The sequence below is a fragment of the Oreochromis aureus genome, linkage group 7 (assembly GCF_013358895.1).
Source record: "Oreochromis aureus strain Israel breed Guangdong linkage group 7, ZZ_aureus, whole genome shotgun sequence".
In the NCBI taxonomy this organism is placed as follows: domain Eukaryota; kingdom Metazoa; phylum Chordata; class Actinopteri; order Cichliformes; family Cichlidae; genus Oreochromis; species Oreochromis aureus.
In genome coordinates, this window is record NC_052948.1 from 47,739,692 (window position 1) to 47,757,950 (window position 18,259).

Sequence of the window (18,259 nt, forward strand, 5' to 3'; positions counted from 1 at the left end):
AGCAGATGGGCTACAGTAGCAGAAGACCACATCAGGTGCCACTCCTGTCAGCTAAGGAAAAGAAACTGTGGCTCACCAAAGTCAGATAAGAAAACAGTAAAAATCTTGCCTGATCTGAGGAGTCTCAATTTGTGCTGCAACATTTGGATGGTCGGGTCAGAATTTGGTGTGAACATCATAATGGCTTTGTCATGCCTCAGTTTCATTTTCTTAGTTGATAGGGGTTGCACCTGATGTGGTCTTCTGCTGCTGTAGCCGATCTGCTTCAAAGTGTTGTGCATTAAGAAATGCCCTTCTGCATACATATGAAGGGTTCCAGCTGCTTGTGTTAGAGTTAAAAATGTTTTCTTTGCACACTTTGGGCCCCTTAGTACCAAGTCAGTGTCATTTAAACATCATAATCTGAGTATTGTACTGTGGCAGACCATGTCCATCCTTTTATGATCACAGGGTACCTATCCCCTGATGGATACTTCCATGAGCACAACGTGCCATGTCACAAAGTACAGATCATCTTAAATTTGTTTATTAAACATGAATGTGAGTTCACTCTACTAAAATGGCCTCTAGTTACCTGATCACAGTCCAGTGGAGTCCAGTCGTGGATGTGCAGATGTCTGTTGAATGTTTTTAGCACCTTGTTAAATCTGACATTTAGAATTAAGGAAGTTCTGAAGACAAAATAGGATTCAACCCAGAATTAGCAAGGTACACCATAAAGTGTCCAGGAAGTGTTTTGGAATAGGTGGAAAAATTGTGATAATGAGAAATAAACAGAAAACAAATTATTGAGCATAGATGAATCATGTTTGAAGTGTGAAACAATAACCAGGCATGGTGCAGTTATTTGTTTAAGGTCGTTTATGTAAATTGTTCAGGTAGAGGATATGTCAGATTCTGACATGTTTGACTCAACTGAAAGAGATAAACAGTCCCAGAAATCCAATGTCTAGGTTTACATTATCAATAGTTCTGCTGTATTTTATACAAAATTGCACATTTCAAAACACAGGTTGTTTCAGGGAATGGGACTGTGGCAGATTTCTCTCTTTTTTTTAAAAAAATCTAAGGATCTGACCAACCAGGAATACTGTAAGGAACATGTTACATCATGTTGGAAATCCAGAAGTGTCACACTGATCAAATTACAAATCTGCAATGAATTAAAAAAAAACATCTACAACAAAACCAATTTTTCAAGTAAAATAACTTACACTGAAAATAATCAAAGCCCATCCAAAAAAAAAAAAAAAAAATTATGAAAATGGACATTCCCTCATGTATACACTTCGGCTTTATGAACGTAGGTCATCAAAAGAACTTCTTAGCTGCTGCTTCTTGTTGACTTCTGCAAGCGAAACGAAGAAAAAGATGCAAAAAAAAAAAAAAAAAATCAGAGCATGTTTAGATTTCCAATCAAATGCAACCCAAATTACAACCTAAAATAACTTACTTGTACATGACGTAGCAGAAGAATAGGACTGACTGGACCACGACAAAGATTGCAAAATGAACAGTGGATAAGCAGGAAGGCATGGGAGGCAAGTCGGGACACTTCACGGCCTTGTCAGCTGGATTCTGAACAACACAATGCAGATCAGCTGGTTCAGTCAATACTTTTTTTTTTCTAAAACAGATCAGAAGAGTTCAAACTCTGATCCACACCTGAGCATTACGCTGAACCAGGTTCTCCACGTTCCTTTTGACGGTGTGCAGATGTTCCTTGATGTCGTTGAAATGTTGCATGGTCTCGTATGTCCCCATAGGGGCTTGATTACCCTGATTCTGGACAGAGCCAATCTGTCTCAGCGACTCGTGAAAGGAGTTTCTGCAGAGCAAGACAGACATCGTGTTTACAGACTGCACATTAACATTAAAGAACCCCCAAAAGGACTGAAATAAATCACTGTTGATTGAATTCATGTGGGGAAACATGCTGAACAGTAAACATGCTGTGAGGTGCTGCTTATTTACAGTCATATAAATTGTCTAAAAATTAATCTTTTAATCCCTATTCACTGGAGGCTACATATTCTCAAACTTTGACAAACCAGAAAATTGCCATCTGATAAAAGAGGTCATGATTGCTAAATTAATCCCTTATAAAAACATGTTCTTACAACAGATTACAAGTACAGAGGGATAAGAAATGGCTCAGAAACAGGGGGACACCACGTGGATTATGCATCTATGTGTCTATGAGAGGGACGGCTAACACGCTGAAGACAAAATTAAAAAATTGTCTGAAAAATTTAACAAAGCATCTGATAGCTGGTCCCCATTAATGTGGATGTGTGTGAAACTGAGAGCCTTTCTAACTGTAATTGATCACCCGTGGAAGCATTTTACCTTCTCAATCTTTAAATTGCTCATTTATATCTGGTAGAAATCCTCTTCTATAACTCCTGCGCACCAGTAACTGAACAGTCAGGGTCAAAAGAACATATGCTGACCAGTTCAGACTGGTTTATCCTGGTCACTTCATCATCTGTCTGGAAGATTTGTGTCAAGCTGCCATTCACCCTTGACTTATTAATGGAAATTAGTACAAATCATTTCTCACATTCACCCCGTCAGATAGCAGAATAAACCACCCTGAGGTGCTGCTGCTGAGGCCCACCAAGGACTGAATGTGAAATCTGCATCTTCACTTTCAGATTAATCACTAAAAGAAGACTACATTGAATGCAAAGCATTCCCAGAAGAGAAGAAAGACTTTAAGCCAGGATCACATTTCTCAACAAAATGTAATTTCTTAAAGTTGATTACTTACAGGGAGGAAGCAACTAGTTTCCCCCTCTATCATCTTAAACACGTCTAAGGCGATTATGAAGGGGAAAAAAAGACAAATGAGCAGAATTCCACTAGTGTAAGTAAGACGGCCCTGAGGGAGATTGTGACAAGAAATCAAATGGATGGGACACTGTGTATTTTTTGCTTGTATATGACAGATGTATTTAAAGACTACTAATCTGATAAGGGCAGAACGGTGCTAAGAAGGGGCCTTTTCTTGCTCGGCCACATGGTTGAGGTCTGAAACAGGGACGACATACAAACAAAATCTAATTTGTTTCATGGACATGGGGGGAAAAAAAAAAACTCCCTTGAGGAAGTAAGTGAGCATTTATTAAACCCTACGTCTAATCTTCGTCTACTCCAAGTGACCCATTTATGAGCAAAGAGCCCTCTATGTAGGTTTAGAGCGAGACAAAGTCCTATCATAAACTCTGTGTTTAAGACGGGTCAGGATAAACTGAGCACTTAATCTACAAAGTAATACAGATCAGTTGCTCACATTAGCAGAAGCTGCTGAAGCCTTTTGCCAGCAAACTTATTTACTGTGCCAATCAGCTTACTCCTGTGTAGCACCCTTAATATTCAATTATTACATCTTCCCACTCACTACAGGATTAAAAAAAAAGAAGCAGCAAAAAACAAAAACTGAGAGTGCTTGGGTAGATTTAGCAAACGAGTAACTAAGAGTCGAGTGCCACGGGAATTATGGGTCAACAATATGATAAAGAAAATCATGTATGCAGTCATCTGAGAATGAATGTCCTGTTGGATTTAGGGCATATAAACAGCTTGCTTTTTTTGTGATACATGAGAGATTAATGTTATATAAACTAAAATCTTTAATATCTTGTCATTCTGATTAAGTCTTTATGCAGATGGTGTGTTAAAATTAACACAAGACAAATATGCATTAATAAAAATAAATAAATAAATCCAGTTTCTTTGTTCGTGCAGCTCGATTTTAAAAGCACCCAGAATGAATCAAATTTGTCAATCAAGTTTTCCTGAAAGGAAAATAAATATTTGTGCTAAATGGCTGACAAAAGAGTGAGTAAGACTACGTAGCTGTTTCATAAGTCATAATGACTCACTCATCAAGCAGCACACATATTTAAAAATGCTGGCATGCCCACAATGACAACGATAACATTGAACCTGCACACCAAATCAGGCTCACTTATTTTAAGTAGCAGAATCAATCATTCTCTATTCATTCCATGTCTGCAAAAAAAAGAAATGAGAGAGCAGGTGGGGTGACCATTTTTATGGTTTTAAAAGAAGCACATTAGAGCCGGATATCAGTGTGCACTTTGAGCTGTAATTGTGGTATGACAGAATTCTTAATCAGCCACCTTTTGGGTTTCTCTGCCTCCTGATCAGCTGTCAAAAAGTCTACTGCAAAACTATCCTGCTCATACAGCAATTCTCTATCATGTAACTGATTCATTGCAAATGAGTTTTTTTTTTTATTAGGTAATTAGTATTAGGTATTTGGGTAATCTTGTTTCTGTGCCAAAACCCAGTTTACACTGGTGCAATGCATCAGTAAATCTGGGCCTCGAAATCCAGCGTTACCGACTGTGGAGGAAGCTGTTATAGCCGCTGGATTATCAGGACGGCAGACACCTGTGATGTCGCAGCCAGCCTCTCCTGAGATTAAATGTGATGTGATGGATTTAAGCGGCAGGATTTCCCTTGTTTTTCTGGAGTATCACGGATGTGTCTTTATGTTGTTTTTTTTTTAAAAAGCAGCTATCTTTTAAGAGTAACCGACTGTCAACAACAAACGCTGTTGTTACTTACTTCAACTCGTTCAGGCTTTTGAGAACCTCCTGCTGCGTGGCTACGATGGAGCCCAGCTGCTGACCAGCAGAATCCAGCTAAGAGAGAAATGAAGCACAATGGTCTGAAGGTTCATACTGATACAGCTGTCATAAAAAGGGTTTCCCATGTTTTGATAAGCACCCAGATGAAAAGTTTACTAAGGTAGAAGTTCATAGAAAGACAGTCCAAAGTCCCAACACACATTTTTAAAATGTAAAAAGAAACAAACAAAAAAAAGAAACATGCTTCTTCATCTGTAACAAAATATAAAAATCCATTTTGTAGCTTTACAGCGAACACCTTTAGCATCTTGTGTAAGTTTGCATCTTGATGACATGCCCACCTGTCCTGACTCAGTGTTTGTCCCCTTTTTGGCGACCTCATCCGTGATGACGGAGACGTATCGACGCTGTTCGTCCAGGATCATAGCGAGCTGCCGATTGAGCTGTTTGATTTCCAGATGGATCCGGTTCTGGCCTTCAAACACCTGACGAATCTCCCGGTCATTCACACTCTCATACAAATCATCAACTGAAAAAAGATACTGCAGATTAAAACCCAATTATGGAAAAGAAATCTGTAATCTGTAAGTAATATTTGGACATATTTGTTTCTTCTTGAATGCTTTCTGATTCATATTTTTCAAATAATGTAACTTTCTGTTTTAGGTAATAAATAAATGTGTAGTTTTCATTCATTGTGTAATTTTACACAACTGTTTGGACCATCATGCTTCAGAAAACTAACTTGGTTCTCCTTGGACGTCTGGGTGCTCCTTCTGAAATTCCTCTTTCTTTTTATCGAGCTCTTGCTGGAAGTTCTGAAATTCCTCCTGGTACTTGTCCTTCTCTTCTTTAGGAATCTCAGATTCAACTGGGGGCTTCAATGGGAAAGACAAAAAACCCCTCTGTGAACTCAATAGAGGCTCTGCTTGGGTGTATAGTGCATATACACGCACACATGCACGTGCACACACACAGACAGACACGCACACACACACAAAGGGATTGGAAACGTATTAGGAGTTCTAGACAAAAAAAAAAAAAAAAAAAAAAAAAAAAAAAATGTAGTTACCGGTTGCTGGCCAGGCTCTGTGAGTCTGAATAGCAAGAAGGACAAAACATCGTGGTCATCTGACGAACAAAAGAAAATTTCAATGAGAAAATCAGAAACATCAGAAATAAAATTATTGAATTCCTCCACTTTAAGACTATAATATAATATCTCAGAAACAACTGCAATGTGTGATAAGGTAAAACTATCATACTATATTAGTAATTATCAATTACCAATAAGCAGTAAGTCAAAACAGTGATACTAGGAACAAGGACTAAAGGTAGCAGTAATAGGCAATAATGTTAAGATGGAAACAATTTAACTAGTCAAGACCAGACCAGCAAAACTAGTAAAGTCATCATAAGACTAGGGATGGGTATCGAAAACCGGTTCTTGTTGAGAACCCACTGTTTCAATTCCTTGGAATTGTTTGCCATTTTTGCAAACGATTCCCTTATCGATTCCAGTCGCCCCGAAAGACGTCACCACGTTGCGGAGCGTCATTTACCTGGCAGGGCGCCTAAGCGGCTCAAACGCTCAAAAGTTTGGTTATACTTTACGAGAACGGATGACAACGGGGCAACTTGAAATACTTGCAAAGTAGATATTTCATTTAAGGGAGGAAACACTACGAATATGCAAAAGCATTTGCTCACAAAACACGCGATAACCTTAAATGAATGTCGTGTTTTTAATTCCGCTCCGGACTCGTGAATCTCAACCCAGCAGCAGCGGTAACGTTTGCACGTGAGCTCCCGTTAATGCGGCAGGTAAATGATCAACTAACAGTGCATATTATGTTAGCGCGATCTGCCTACAAAACCTGCCATTACTGTGCATTTAGGTGACCATGATGAGACAGACAGAGTCTGGCTGGCAGTTCTCGCTGCAGTCTACCGGTAGAGTCTCCTTTCAGGCGAGGATAGTCACTGCTCGGTGACATTCGACTAAGTTTGTGGTCAAAGGCTTGCACCCATTTGCCACAGCAGATGCCCCCGATTTTCGGTAAGTGAATGTGTTTAATTGTAGGCAGGGACATTACTGGATATTCTTGTGTAATTGCTACAGAATAATTTATGTTATACTTTGTTATTGCTACAGAAGAATATTTATTTTATTATTTTACATTTACAATTTTTTTTCCTGGGGACCCTGTGACACCCCATTGAAGAGCCGTAGGCTGTGGATCTCTTAAGATCTCACTGTTGGGTTTGTAAGGCCATGTTACTCCTAAATTTCTATCTTGTTCAAAGAGAAGATATAAAACAAAGTTCTAAGCTAATCGACCTGTGTGTTCTCTTTTTAAAAAAATAAGAATCGATAAGAGAATCGATAAAGAATCGAATCGTTAAACAGAATCGAAAATGGAATCGGAATCGTGAAAATCTTATCAATACCCATCCCTACATAAGACTGAGGTAATGTTTCAATAATGTTTTAACTACAGAAATTACTAGACAGTAAAAATGAAATTAAGTCTTTAATAGAAGGCAGACCTGAAATATTTCTAGTGCTACTACTGCCACTGCTCATTAATACAAACATCTAATTAGCCAGTTAAATCGCAGCAAGAATTTAGGTGCGTAGACATGGTCAAGATGGCCTGTTGAAGTTCAAACAGAGCATCAGAATGAGGAAAAAAATGTAATTTTTGGCATGGTTGTTGGTCTCACACAGAGAGAGTATTTCAGATTCTGAGTATTTCAGAATCTGCTGATCTGCTGGGATTTTCCCAAACAAACATTTCTATGTTTTAATGGTCCGAACAAGAGAGAACATAGTGAGTGCCGGTTCCAAAAACTGGTGAAATGCCTTGTTGATGTTAGAGGTGAATAGCCAGAATGCTTCAAGTTGATAGGAAGATGACAGTATACCAGATTTTACAACCGAGAAATGCAGAAGAGCATCTCAGAATACACAACACATCAAACCTTGAAGCAGATGGGCTACAGCAGCAGAAGACCACACTGCTAAGAAAAGGACTATACTCAAATGACCTCCACAGTCATTGTTTGGGAAATGGTGAAACAAAAGATTCAAACCATTTCTGTGCAGCCAACAAATCTGCAGCTGTGGTGTGACGCTGACACGTCATATGGATGGTTTGGAAGGTAAAAGGAGGAGCTAACTCAATAAGAGGAAAAAAAAAATGCACCTGAAAGCGTCCATGAGTGTAGCTCAGTTTTGAAAGTGACCTAAGAGCGACTGTCAGGTCGAATATAAATTATTACAGAGAAATCCGTTGCTTATGAGGTTTTGATTTTGTAAACAGTAAAGTTTTTTAACAGCAAATAGAATAATACCTGCTAAACCACCGGTAGCAGCTGAAATGCCAAAGAAACCATCAGATGGAATGACCATGTTGTCCACCTTTGTGCAGAACTCATAGTCCTCTTTGTCCGGAGTGAAACCGTTGTTGATCAAGACCTGAAGAGGAAAAAAAACAAAAACAGAGCTACATTTTTTACTGTCTCAAAAGTGCCTTTGTTTTCATCTTACTTCACATTGTGAATATATACACACTTAATGCTAAAAGGTTCATGTTTTCTCCTACCGTCAGTGTCCTTTTGTAGTATGTTATTTTGGCTCTGACAGGGTAGGGTTTATTGCGGAAGTCTCGTAAACATGTACCAAGGGCCTGCGTGGAGCCATCGCTGCGTGAAAACAAACAAAAAACTATTACTTGCACCTCATAATTACGGTAAACTTTGAGGAAAACACACTCAGGTTTATTAGATAATAACATTCATGCCTGCGTATATACTTTATGGTACAGTAAGCACAGAATTTAAGATTTAAAAAAATGATTTAAAGCTTTCACTCGCCCGAGGGAGATTAGGAAGGAGAGAGGATTATTTACTTTCCAAGCAAATATAATCATATTTTCTAATCTTCTTTAAGTTGGTAAAATTCGAGTTGGTGACGACATCAGAGGAAAGCGCAAGAAATGTTTACTTACTTCTGATGGTCATAAACAAGGTTGCCATTGTTTCCCACAACGAGAATAGCTGGGTTATTTTTCTGGAAGGATTCCCAGAAAACAAAGAAACAGATTAATCCTTTTTGTCATCTAAAGCACAGAAATAGGTTTGATGTTTAGGTAATCTTATTTAACTAAGTAAAATGTAAATTTCACATAAACAAAAAGCTCTGGGTTCTTAATTGCTAACATGATTCCTGACTGAGAAATAAAGCTGTTTGTTATAATATAGGCAGAAAGTCTCTGAACCGACTGCTCCCACCACACAATAACAGAAACAAATGTGAATAAAGCTATAGCGCTTTACAGTTTACGCTAAATAGTCATTTAGGTTTTACCATTATTAAAAACTATAGCTGACACCAACCTTTCCGTCATTGTCAAAAGAATCAAAGAAGACTCCAATTCCGTTCCACTGATCAGCAGCTCCGTACACTGGACCCTCAAGGCCTTGTGTACTGGTGAACCACACGGCCTGTCAGACATAAAAATAAATCAGTAAATAAAAAACAATAAATAGCTAATTTATGTGAAAAAACTCGTTTGGAATCCATGGGATTAGAGCTGAATAAAGAATATCTGATTTAATATTTATCTTGATATATGGGTGATTACATATATACAAACATACACATATATTTGTTTTCTATTGTAAAGCTTTTATTTTAACATAATTTTTATTTTGATGCTTTGGCAATATTATTTTAAGACAGTGTGATCAGATCAGATCAGAGCCTTTAAACATTTTCTGCGTGCCGAGCTGAGTTGAGTGTCATACCCCAAATCTTTTATCTGTTCTCTTTTTGGTTTCCTCTGTCTTTGTCTATCTCTACACTGTCACTATCTAATAAAGATTAAAATGCCACTTAATGACTGCACAGTGCACAATTTCTCTACTCCAATTTCTTGTTAACAACTGACCTAAACAGATACAGTGCAAGTTCATTTCATAAGATATAGTGTCCTTGTCAATTATCGCTGCAGCCTCAGAGCATACATGATACGAACGCGTATTTATCTTAATTTAAAATCCTTCGCCTCACATACGGACTGTTTAATAATCAGCCCCCCCCCCAGATATGTAAAATCTGCAATTTTACATATTTGTAGCATGCAATTGTGTATTTGGGTGAAGTGCTTCATTTAGGCTCCCCAGAGAAGTTTAACCTCTTACAAGTAAACTCAGTATCTTTACGCTTCACACTACACTTGTTAGCCAATGTTTGTCATACAACCCTATGGGCAGGACACACCTGAAACAGGGCGTGTAGGTGAAACAGGTTTTAGAAGCAAGTTTCTCAATGTCTACTATTAGATTATCCACAAAAGCAATATTGGCCTGTCTGGACAGAAACGGGGAGATTTCTCCCATCAGTCAATACTGGCTGATGGGAGGGAAAAATGATTATTTGTCAACTAGTTATTGGATGTTGATGGTAGTTACTGGGAAAATGATTGCTAAAGTCCCAGTCACACAGCCCTATGGACTGGTCAGTGACCCCCTGGCAACCCCTGTTGCTAAGTGAAAATGTGTATTCCCCAAGCGGTAAGATAAACCCTCATTGTGACTGCTTTGGTTGCTACCATATTGCTACAGTCTTTGTTTGAATGGAAGTTGCGGTCTTGTCTACAAACACTGCCCAGCTGCTCTCTGAGCAGTAGTGAAACTGTGAAAAGTGGAAATGGAGAAGGTTCGCCTTCAAAGTAAAAGATGTGCCTTTTGAAAAATCCTGGCTACATTTTGAAGGTGAACCTTTTTCATTTCTAATTCGCATTGGGCCTTTTGACGTTTTACTACCACTCAGCTAATAGTTAGCAAGTAGCTGCAGACAAACGTGAAAAACTACTATTTTGGTGCAGAAGATCTGCAACCAGTTTCCCCGAGCAACAACCATCCACCTCAAAGAGTCACCACCATACATGGTTGTTAATTGTCCAATATAGAGGACAGCTTTGAGGGGGTTTAAGCTGAGCTGAGCCAGGAGCAGTGATAATCAGTGTGGGATCACTGAAAATGTTTTTCCTCTGCCAGTTCATGTGACTGGTTAAGGTCAGCTAACTAATAAACAAACACACATTTTCTTATCATCTTTGAAAAAAATTGTTTTCTATTGGCTTTAGAAAGACTTCTCTCTATGTTTATGCTCATCATGAGAAAGACGAAGAGACTGGCATAGGCTAACCACACTGGGCTAACCACAAAGCCAAACATGGCAGACCGCAAAGCACAGTTCAGGTCAGATGACCCATACTTTGAGGCTGGAGTAGACAGTGGAAAATGAAGCTAGACCCTCGCAGCTGCACAATCAGCCCACACTAAGGTTTTTTCCCTCCTTACCAAACCGTCGGCCCCCATTCTTCCTCTTCCAGATACCCTGAATGTCACCTCGGCCTCCCAGTGCTCAAAGTTGACTTTGTTTTTCGTCCAAACAGAACCCCTCTGACTCCTGAGGGATGGCGTAATGCGCACCTGGTCTGCGCTAGGAATGGCATCTAGAACAGAGAGAGGACGCAAAGTGAGTTTACTTACTAATTTATCACAAACTTTGAGGAATCTGTGGAAAAGAACTCAGTGACACAATAAATGTTGTTGTTTTTTTCCCCACTACTGCTGCAGCGGTGTATTATTGTTATTACACGTCAGCATTATCAAGTTGTACCTACTTGATAAGCTCTTTACTGCCTAGCACCTGATTTGTTTGTATGTTGTTTTTTTTTCTCAAAAGCTACACTACCTCTACTTTGTACCAGGTCAGTAAATAAATAAATATTTTTAGCGGTTTTGAATCACAGGAAGTATGGCTTTGGAGCTCTTGTAAGACAAAATGAGCAAAGGAGAGCATCAGGTTGTGCTTTGGAAATGTGTAAAAGGTCATATTTAATATGCATTCAAATGTGACAGTAATCTTTGTGGCTGTTAGGGGACAACAGAAAAAAAGTTTATTCACGATATGTTGGGTGCTATGTTTTCTCTCTCTTTGCTTCCTGTCAACCTCCACTCATACACTTAATGAAGCCACCTTTAGCTCTAGAAAATAAACAGTTCACTGAGGAAATAACCTGCAGAATGCTAATGAAGGTGTTCATTATGTACAGGCGCTGAGCGGTGTTTATTTAGAGAGAATGCAGTGTAAGCTGGTGCAGCTTTCTTGTATCAGCAGGAATACTCACAGTGTGATGCAAGACTCCAAAGGCCTATTTTTGCAAGAGGAAAGTTCAACAGTGAGGAGGCCGGTGTCTGCACACTCCCCAGCGCCAGTCAGGACTTCTAACTTAACTCTGACTTATTCAGCTCTGCACTGATTTGAATGAGAATGTGACTGGGAGTCGAGTGCTAAAATCAAAGTATTTCCTAGTGCACTTGTGAATGAACAAAACAAGCCGCTGTCGCCTCTGAACACCCCAGAGCCGAAACAAACCACAAACAGGACATGACCTCAGCCGTGCTCGTGCCAGCTGGACAAACGGCTGTCGATGCGATTTGACAAGCAGCGGTTCCGTGATGCTGACAGCTGGACACAAACTTACTTCCAGTGTGGATCCAGAAAGGGATACTGCCGTCACTCTGAGACAGGTGCGGTCCTTTGAAGCTGTATTTGTACTCAAACCGGCGGTGTGGAGCCTCCTCTGACGTCGAAGCTCCCACGGTGATGTCGGCGACACTGCTGTGAAATATTAGCGTCGTGACAAAAGTTATTATCAACAAACGAGCGCCGACAGCCGGGCTCTCCGCTATGGGCACCGCCATGTTTCTGTATCACTGCTGACGTAGCGCTGAGTCCGCGAGCATGACGGGATGCCTGTTGGGCCAACAGGGCGTTTTCTCATTGGACGATTTTTGGGTCCTATTTAATCCCGCCCCTTCCTCTCTACGCTCTCTCTCTGTAACATTTGCACCACCACAACCAACAAAAGTAAACGACAACATGAATAAACAACGGCGAATATAATAAAAAAGCCAAATCATCAGACAACAAATAACTAAATAAATAAACGGAAAAAAGTTACAATAAAACCTTTAGGAACAGAGGCCTGTACTTGAGTAAATAGCAGTATACCACAACAAAAATTCAAATTGCCACATCCTTGCTAGTGATAGGCTGGAATGGACTACTTGCACTAAGGCATGTGACGTATTTCCGTTTCCAAATACTACCGCTTGGGCGTTTCCGGTATGCTTGTTTATCTATCGGTAGCTACGCTAATGTCACTTCAGAATGAGTATAAAAAGGAAAGTATTTAAAACAGAACATTTTCAAAAACAGGAGAAGAAATACTCCGAGCATTGCTGTGTCCCACTTTGTTCGGCTTCAGCCAAATTTAACGGCATACTAAGTTTTCATGGCTTTCCGACCCATTCCGACTTGAGAAGACAATGGCTGGTAAACATACGCCGGGATCATTTCACGATTACCTCTCACACCAGGGTCTGCAGCAGACACTTTGCCAGTGATCAACTCATAGAGCCAACAACCCTTGATGGTCGAAGGCGGCTTATTAAAGGTGCTGTACCAACACTTTTTGAGTGGAATGGCTATAAAGTTGAACCACCGCAGCGTAGTGTTTGGGAGAGAACGGAGCGACGCCCTGAACTAGTTCCTCCTGACGATCAAGAAGAGCACAGTCTTACTAGAGATCATGACTACTGCTCAGTCCCTGAGCCGTCTGCATTGGACATATCTGCATCAGCTGCAAAAGACCTGTCCAAAGATGTGGAGACTCTGAGGAAGGAAATACAGGAGTTACGTGTCCAGCGAGAATTTGGGTTACAGCGTTTTGCTGGCTCTGACACTGACATCCGATTCTACACCAGGTACACCTAAGCTCTATTCAAGCAAACTGTTTAAAATATACCAAGGTCACCATCAGTTAAATTTCGAAAGTGTTTCCAGTCTTAATGAAAACAAAATAGATATTTACTTCTCTGCCGATTGTATGTTTCATGTAGATGCTTTAGTGTTTAAACGATATCCTAATGCTACAGGTAAAATACAACACCAAATAGAGTCTTAATCAGACTATGTTATACATCATACCATTAGCATATTTGTCACAGTTTACATTATTTTTATGTCAGTGTGTAATGTTAATTAATGATTGACACGATGTATGTCTCTCTCGTGAATAGATTTCCAAGCTATGATCATTTGATGGCATTTTGGTTTTTGATTGAGCCTTGCATCTACAAAATGATCCGGGTTTCAAGAGCCAAGTCAGCTGCCAATAGGAACGAAGAAGTGTTGACACCTGCACACACATCAATGGTAGGTTATGGGTTTGTTGGTAGTTAGAACTAAAGGTGTAATGTTAATGTATTTATGTACAATAACATTACATTATGTACAATAGCATACATACACAGGTGTATATATGATAAAGGACTCAGCATCCTTTACATACATATACCTGTGTACTACAGCACCTCATTGTTTACCCCATGGTACAGTATGGTATGCATAACCATTACAAAACATTTAGCCAAGAAAAGCATAATTTTACTAGTTCATAGCTTAAGGAGTAACATTTTCCTTTTGTTTTCACCTTCCAGAGGCAGCTGCTACAGCCAATTGACGAGTTCTTTCTTTTCCTGGTTTTCCTGTCAGTTGGTTTGAAGAGAGGGACCTGGCACACCGATTTAACATACACCAGTCCACAGTGAGCCGCATTATTGCAACATGGACAAATTTTCTTGCCACTGCACTGGGGTCTCAATGCATCTGGCTTACACGTGAAGAAGTGCAAGCTTACCTCCCTGAGGAATTCAAAGATTTCTCAGACACCCAGATGATCCTTGACTGTACAGAGCTGAGGTGTCAGACACCATCCTCACCACTTCTCCAAAGTGAAATGTACTCTTCGTACAAATCCCACTGTACGATGAAAGCCCTGGTTGGCATAGCTCCACATGGTCCAGTGACATTCATTTCTAATCTGTATGCTGGTTCGGTTAGTGACAAGGAACTATTCAAACAATCAGGCATTGCTGAGAAGTTGACTGAAGACATGGCAGTGATGGTAGATAAGGGCTTCCTAATCACCGATTGTTGTAAATGCAAAGTGTACTGCCCACCTTTTCTATCTAAGCAGAAGCAGATGCCAGCATACCAGGTTAAGGAGACGCAGGCCATAGCCAGACTCAGGGTACATGTGGAACGAGTCATTAGGAGGATAAAACAGAACAAACTTTTTGATAGCATTATTACCATGTCACATGTTTACAATATCAACCAACTGTTTGCAGTAGCATGCATGCTGTCAAATTACCAGAACACAGCATTAGTTAAAAAATGGGTTAAGTGAGACAAGATGGACTTTTCCCAAGACACCAGTGCCAGTACAAGGAACTTATGGAAAATGACCTGCAGCTGAGGCCACTACAGTTGCATTTCTTCCTTGACAAAACTTGATTACAGAACTGGTACTTGAGTGCTGATAGTTGAGTTCCAGTTATTGATAATTCTAATTCATTGCAAATGTTGAATGTTAATAATACTGTTTAATTATACTACTATATTACTATTCATATTCAACAAAATTGTTTATCAAAATTATAAAGTAAATCATTTTAAAATCATAAGTGACATTGTGCTTTTGTAACATCCAAAATACCATTTGTCATTTTCTTCCCTCAGTTGTGTTATTGTCTAAATGTATGTCAGTATGCTAGGCATGGATTTTTAAATACTTACCATGTAAATAAGTTCTGCACAAATTCAATGTTTTAATGTGTGTTTTTAAAAAATGAAATTGACGCCATTGCTTAAATAACAGTTTATTGATTTCACATAAAAGTAACATGTAACAACAAAAAACTTCATGAAATACATTGCAAATAAAACATCAGTTATTTTGTTCCAGCCAGCCTGAAGGATCTGTTTTCCTTTTTGCTATGTTTTCACTGTTCATTTTTCCAAACACAGGTATCTTGGCATATATATGTAAAAAAGGGTGAGTAGTTAACATTCATTAGCCTACTATACTCTGCTGCTATTGCAGGCTCCATCTCAGTTCCTCTCCTCATGTCTGCTGTCCGCCTTGTTCCCTTCAATATACGCTCTGCTAGTGACTCTGCCGAGCTCTGGCCTCTGACGTGACACACCTCCCGAAACTTAGAGGCAGTCACTCTGGGCCTGCGGAGCTGATGCCACTCAGATGAAGAGCTTTGCTCACGTGTAGCTTCCTCTATTTTGTCAGCCATTTCCAGAGTTACAGACAAGCTTTTCAGATGCAGAAGCTCTTCTTCTGAGCACACAAACACACAATCTGATGGCAAGATGTCATACCCCTCCAGAGGCAAGTGCGGTGTTGGTGGTGCATCACGGTGTAGTGTGATGTACCGGGTTGTCAAAACCGGTTGCTGATATGACAGAACACTGCCCTCCTGCACCAGCCCAAAAGCACTTTCCACAAGGGGCTTGTCAGGTCTCATGTTCATTGTGGTCACAAGTGGCCTGTCCTCAATATTAAATTTTGCATATGCCTCCGTTATTCTGAACAAGCAGGGATCTGGTAACGAACCCACCATGCCTCTGTAGAAGCCACTCCTAAAGGAAACATCAATGACAATAATGCAAGAAGAAGGTTATTATACTGAACAACAACTAAACTAAAAACTAAAAGGTGTAAAACAGTGGTGCATAAGTTAGAGACTGGGATGTATATATGTACATGACTGAGTTAGCCGTCTTCAGAAAGTGTAATGTTGTATGTAAATTAATACCTATTCTGACACATGTATGAACAAATAGCAACATGCATTTGTAACACAGGAAACCAAATTTTACAAATCTAATTACCGTACTCCAGTCTGGGCCATCCTATTTGGTACCGGCTTAGTGAAGATCATGGAGTTGATGGGTCCTGGCTTCACACCCTAACAGAAGACACATTTACTATGGATGGTGTTGCTGTTCATATGTAAACATGGACTAATTCAAAAACTTTAACCTCATTTAAATTACCACTGTCCGTGGCTTGTGCCATTGCTGTTCAGATTCGGTGCAGCTATGCACAGGGGGACAACCGGCACTCTGAGTTGTGAGTAGTGTGCTGTTTGGAAGAGCAGTGCCACAGTGTGATTGCACAAAACAGCACCTGCCACACAGGAGCACTGGCTATGTGTCAGTACCACCGGCGATGAATCCAGAAGCTTAATCTACGAAGAAAGAACGAAAATTAAAAATGTAACATCATCTTCATGGAAGAGCTGAACAGGAACATAGTTCAGTGTTATGGTTACTGACCACTACAGGCTTACCCTCCTGAATGCTTAGTGTTTCCTTCTCTCCCTATTAAAACAACTTAACCATCCTTGACAACTGTAATAACTTAGATTGTGTATATTTGCAGTATTAACTTGGTGTCAAATGTTTCTGATCACCCAAACACACGTTGATTAAACTATCTGACTAGTCAAATTAGGAGTGATAAAGCAGGGAGACAAGGAAAACATTCAAGTTGATGGGCCTTTAGGAATGAACTTAACTAATGCTTAAATGAACTGAACCCCACTGAACGGGGATTAACAACTTTACACAGCTTCCTGCCTACACTTAGTCTGTGTGGTGCCTCACTCTTCCTCATTGACCTGTAGCACAGGGCTCTCACACAGACCTCCCCTGACAACCTGTCTTTATTGGACACTGAATAAAGATACAAGTACCATTAGCATTATTTCTGTATTACTCATGTCAGCACGTCTTAAACATATGTACTTTACACTTAGCAAGAGTAGCATTAGGTAGTTAACTACCTCCTTAGTTAGCCAACTACCTAACGCTATTATAACAGTGTCTAACAACAAAAGTGACATTAGTTAAGAAAACCTCAACTATAGTTTCGGACGACATAAAACACCGTTTAAGAAAACACCGTTTAAGAAAACATGTAATGTAGAGAATTGACATCAAATGAAGGACATAGCGGAGTAACGTAGTGTTTGCATTTGACGTTAGCTAACGTTTCTTTGTCGGTTAATTTACGTTTTCTTACCTTGGTAGTTGTGTATATATGATGCAGCATATAACTTAAATCCTTTATCTAATTTGCTGGCTGGGGTAGTCGTCACTCTGCAAATCCGATGAACATCAGCGATGTTCAATTTTGGGAGCTCTTGTAGGCAGCGAGTGTAGAACGTCGCCATGGTTTAACCATACCGGAAGCACTGGGGCAGGACTACATAGAACGCGGAAGTGATTGTGCAAGTAGTCCATTGGCATGCTTTTTTAAAAGCTATTTTTAAAAGCTATTGAATTTGCATTTAGCTGTAATGCAAATTCAATTTAAATTTGACAAAAATAGTGAAATAGCATTTACATGTCATGGAGGATTCATCCGCCATCATGCTTTTGATTTTTGATTTTGACTTTTGAGAACGCCTTTTCATGTGAGATATTTTGACATTTTACCTTGCAGTATAGGTGTAGTAAATAAATAAATAAACAAATCACTGAGTCAAGTCACAGAGGCCTATAAACCGGCCAGCAACTGTTAGAGAAAAATGTGCATTCCTGTGCTGTTTCGTAAGTGGCTGTTGGCAGCTGCTTTGAAATTCATTGCTACAATCTCATTCTGAAGGTCTAGAGAGTGGTCAGACCTGCTAGC

At 39.7% G+C, this 18,259-nt stretch overlaps 3 protein-coding genes across 3 annotated transcripts; 1 reads left to right on the top strand and 2 right to left on the bottom strand.

The window, feature by feature from the left end:
- Positions 1–846: 846 nt before the first annotated feature.
- lman1 (lectin, mannose-binding, 1) lies at positions 847–12,528 on the bottom strand. The gene is made up of 13 exons (XM_031754536.2): positions 12,185–12,528; positions 10,995–11,149; positions 9,024–9,131; positions 8,636–8,697; positions 8,231–8,330; positions 7,980–8,103; positions 5,695–5,753; positions 5,368–5,500; positions 4,964–5,151; positions 4,600–4,676; positions 1,666–1,828; positions 1,454–1,578; positions 847–1,348 (listed from the first exon to the last, which is right to left on the bottom strand). The coding sequence occupies exons 1-13, from the start codon at positions 12,402–12,404 to the stop codon at positions 1,312–1,314; spliced, it is 1,551 nt and encodes a 516-aa protein (XP_031610396.1). The 5' UTR covers positions 12,405–12,528; the 3' UTR covers positions 847–1,311.
- A 135-nt stretch (positions 12,529–12,663) lies between these two features.
- On the top strand, positions 12,664–14,315 carry LOC120441085. The gene is made up of 3 exons (XM_039614759.1): positions 12,664–13,469; positions 13,785–13,920; positions 14,205–14,315. Exons 1-3 carry the CDS (start codon positions 12,874–12,876, stop codon positions 14,313–14,315), a joined length of 843 nt encoding a protein of 280 aa, XP_039470693.1. The 5' UTR covers positions 12,664–12,873.
- On the bottom strand, positions 14,278–16,764 carry LOC116331849. The gene is made up of 3 exons (XM_031754666.2): positions 16,618–16,764; positions 16,453–16,529; positions 14,278–16,200 (listed from the first exon to the last, which is right to left on the bottom strand). Exons 2-3 carry the CDS (start codon positions 16,500–16,502, stop codon positions 15,552–15,554), a joined length of 699 nt encoding a protein of 232 aa, XP_031610526.2. The 5' UTR covers positions 16,503–16,529; positions 16,618–16,764; the 3' UTR covers positions 14,278–15,551.
- Between the last annotated feature and the right edge of the window lie 1,495 nt (positions 16,765–18,259).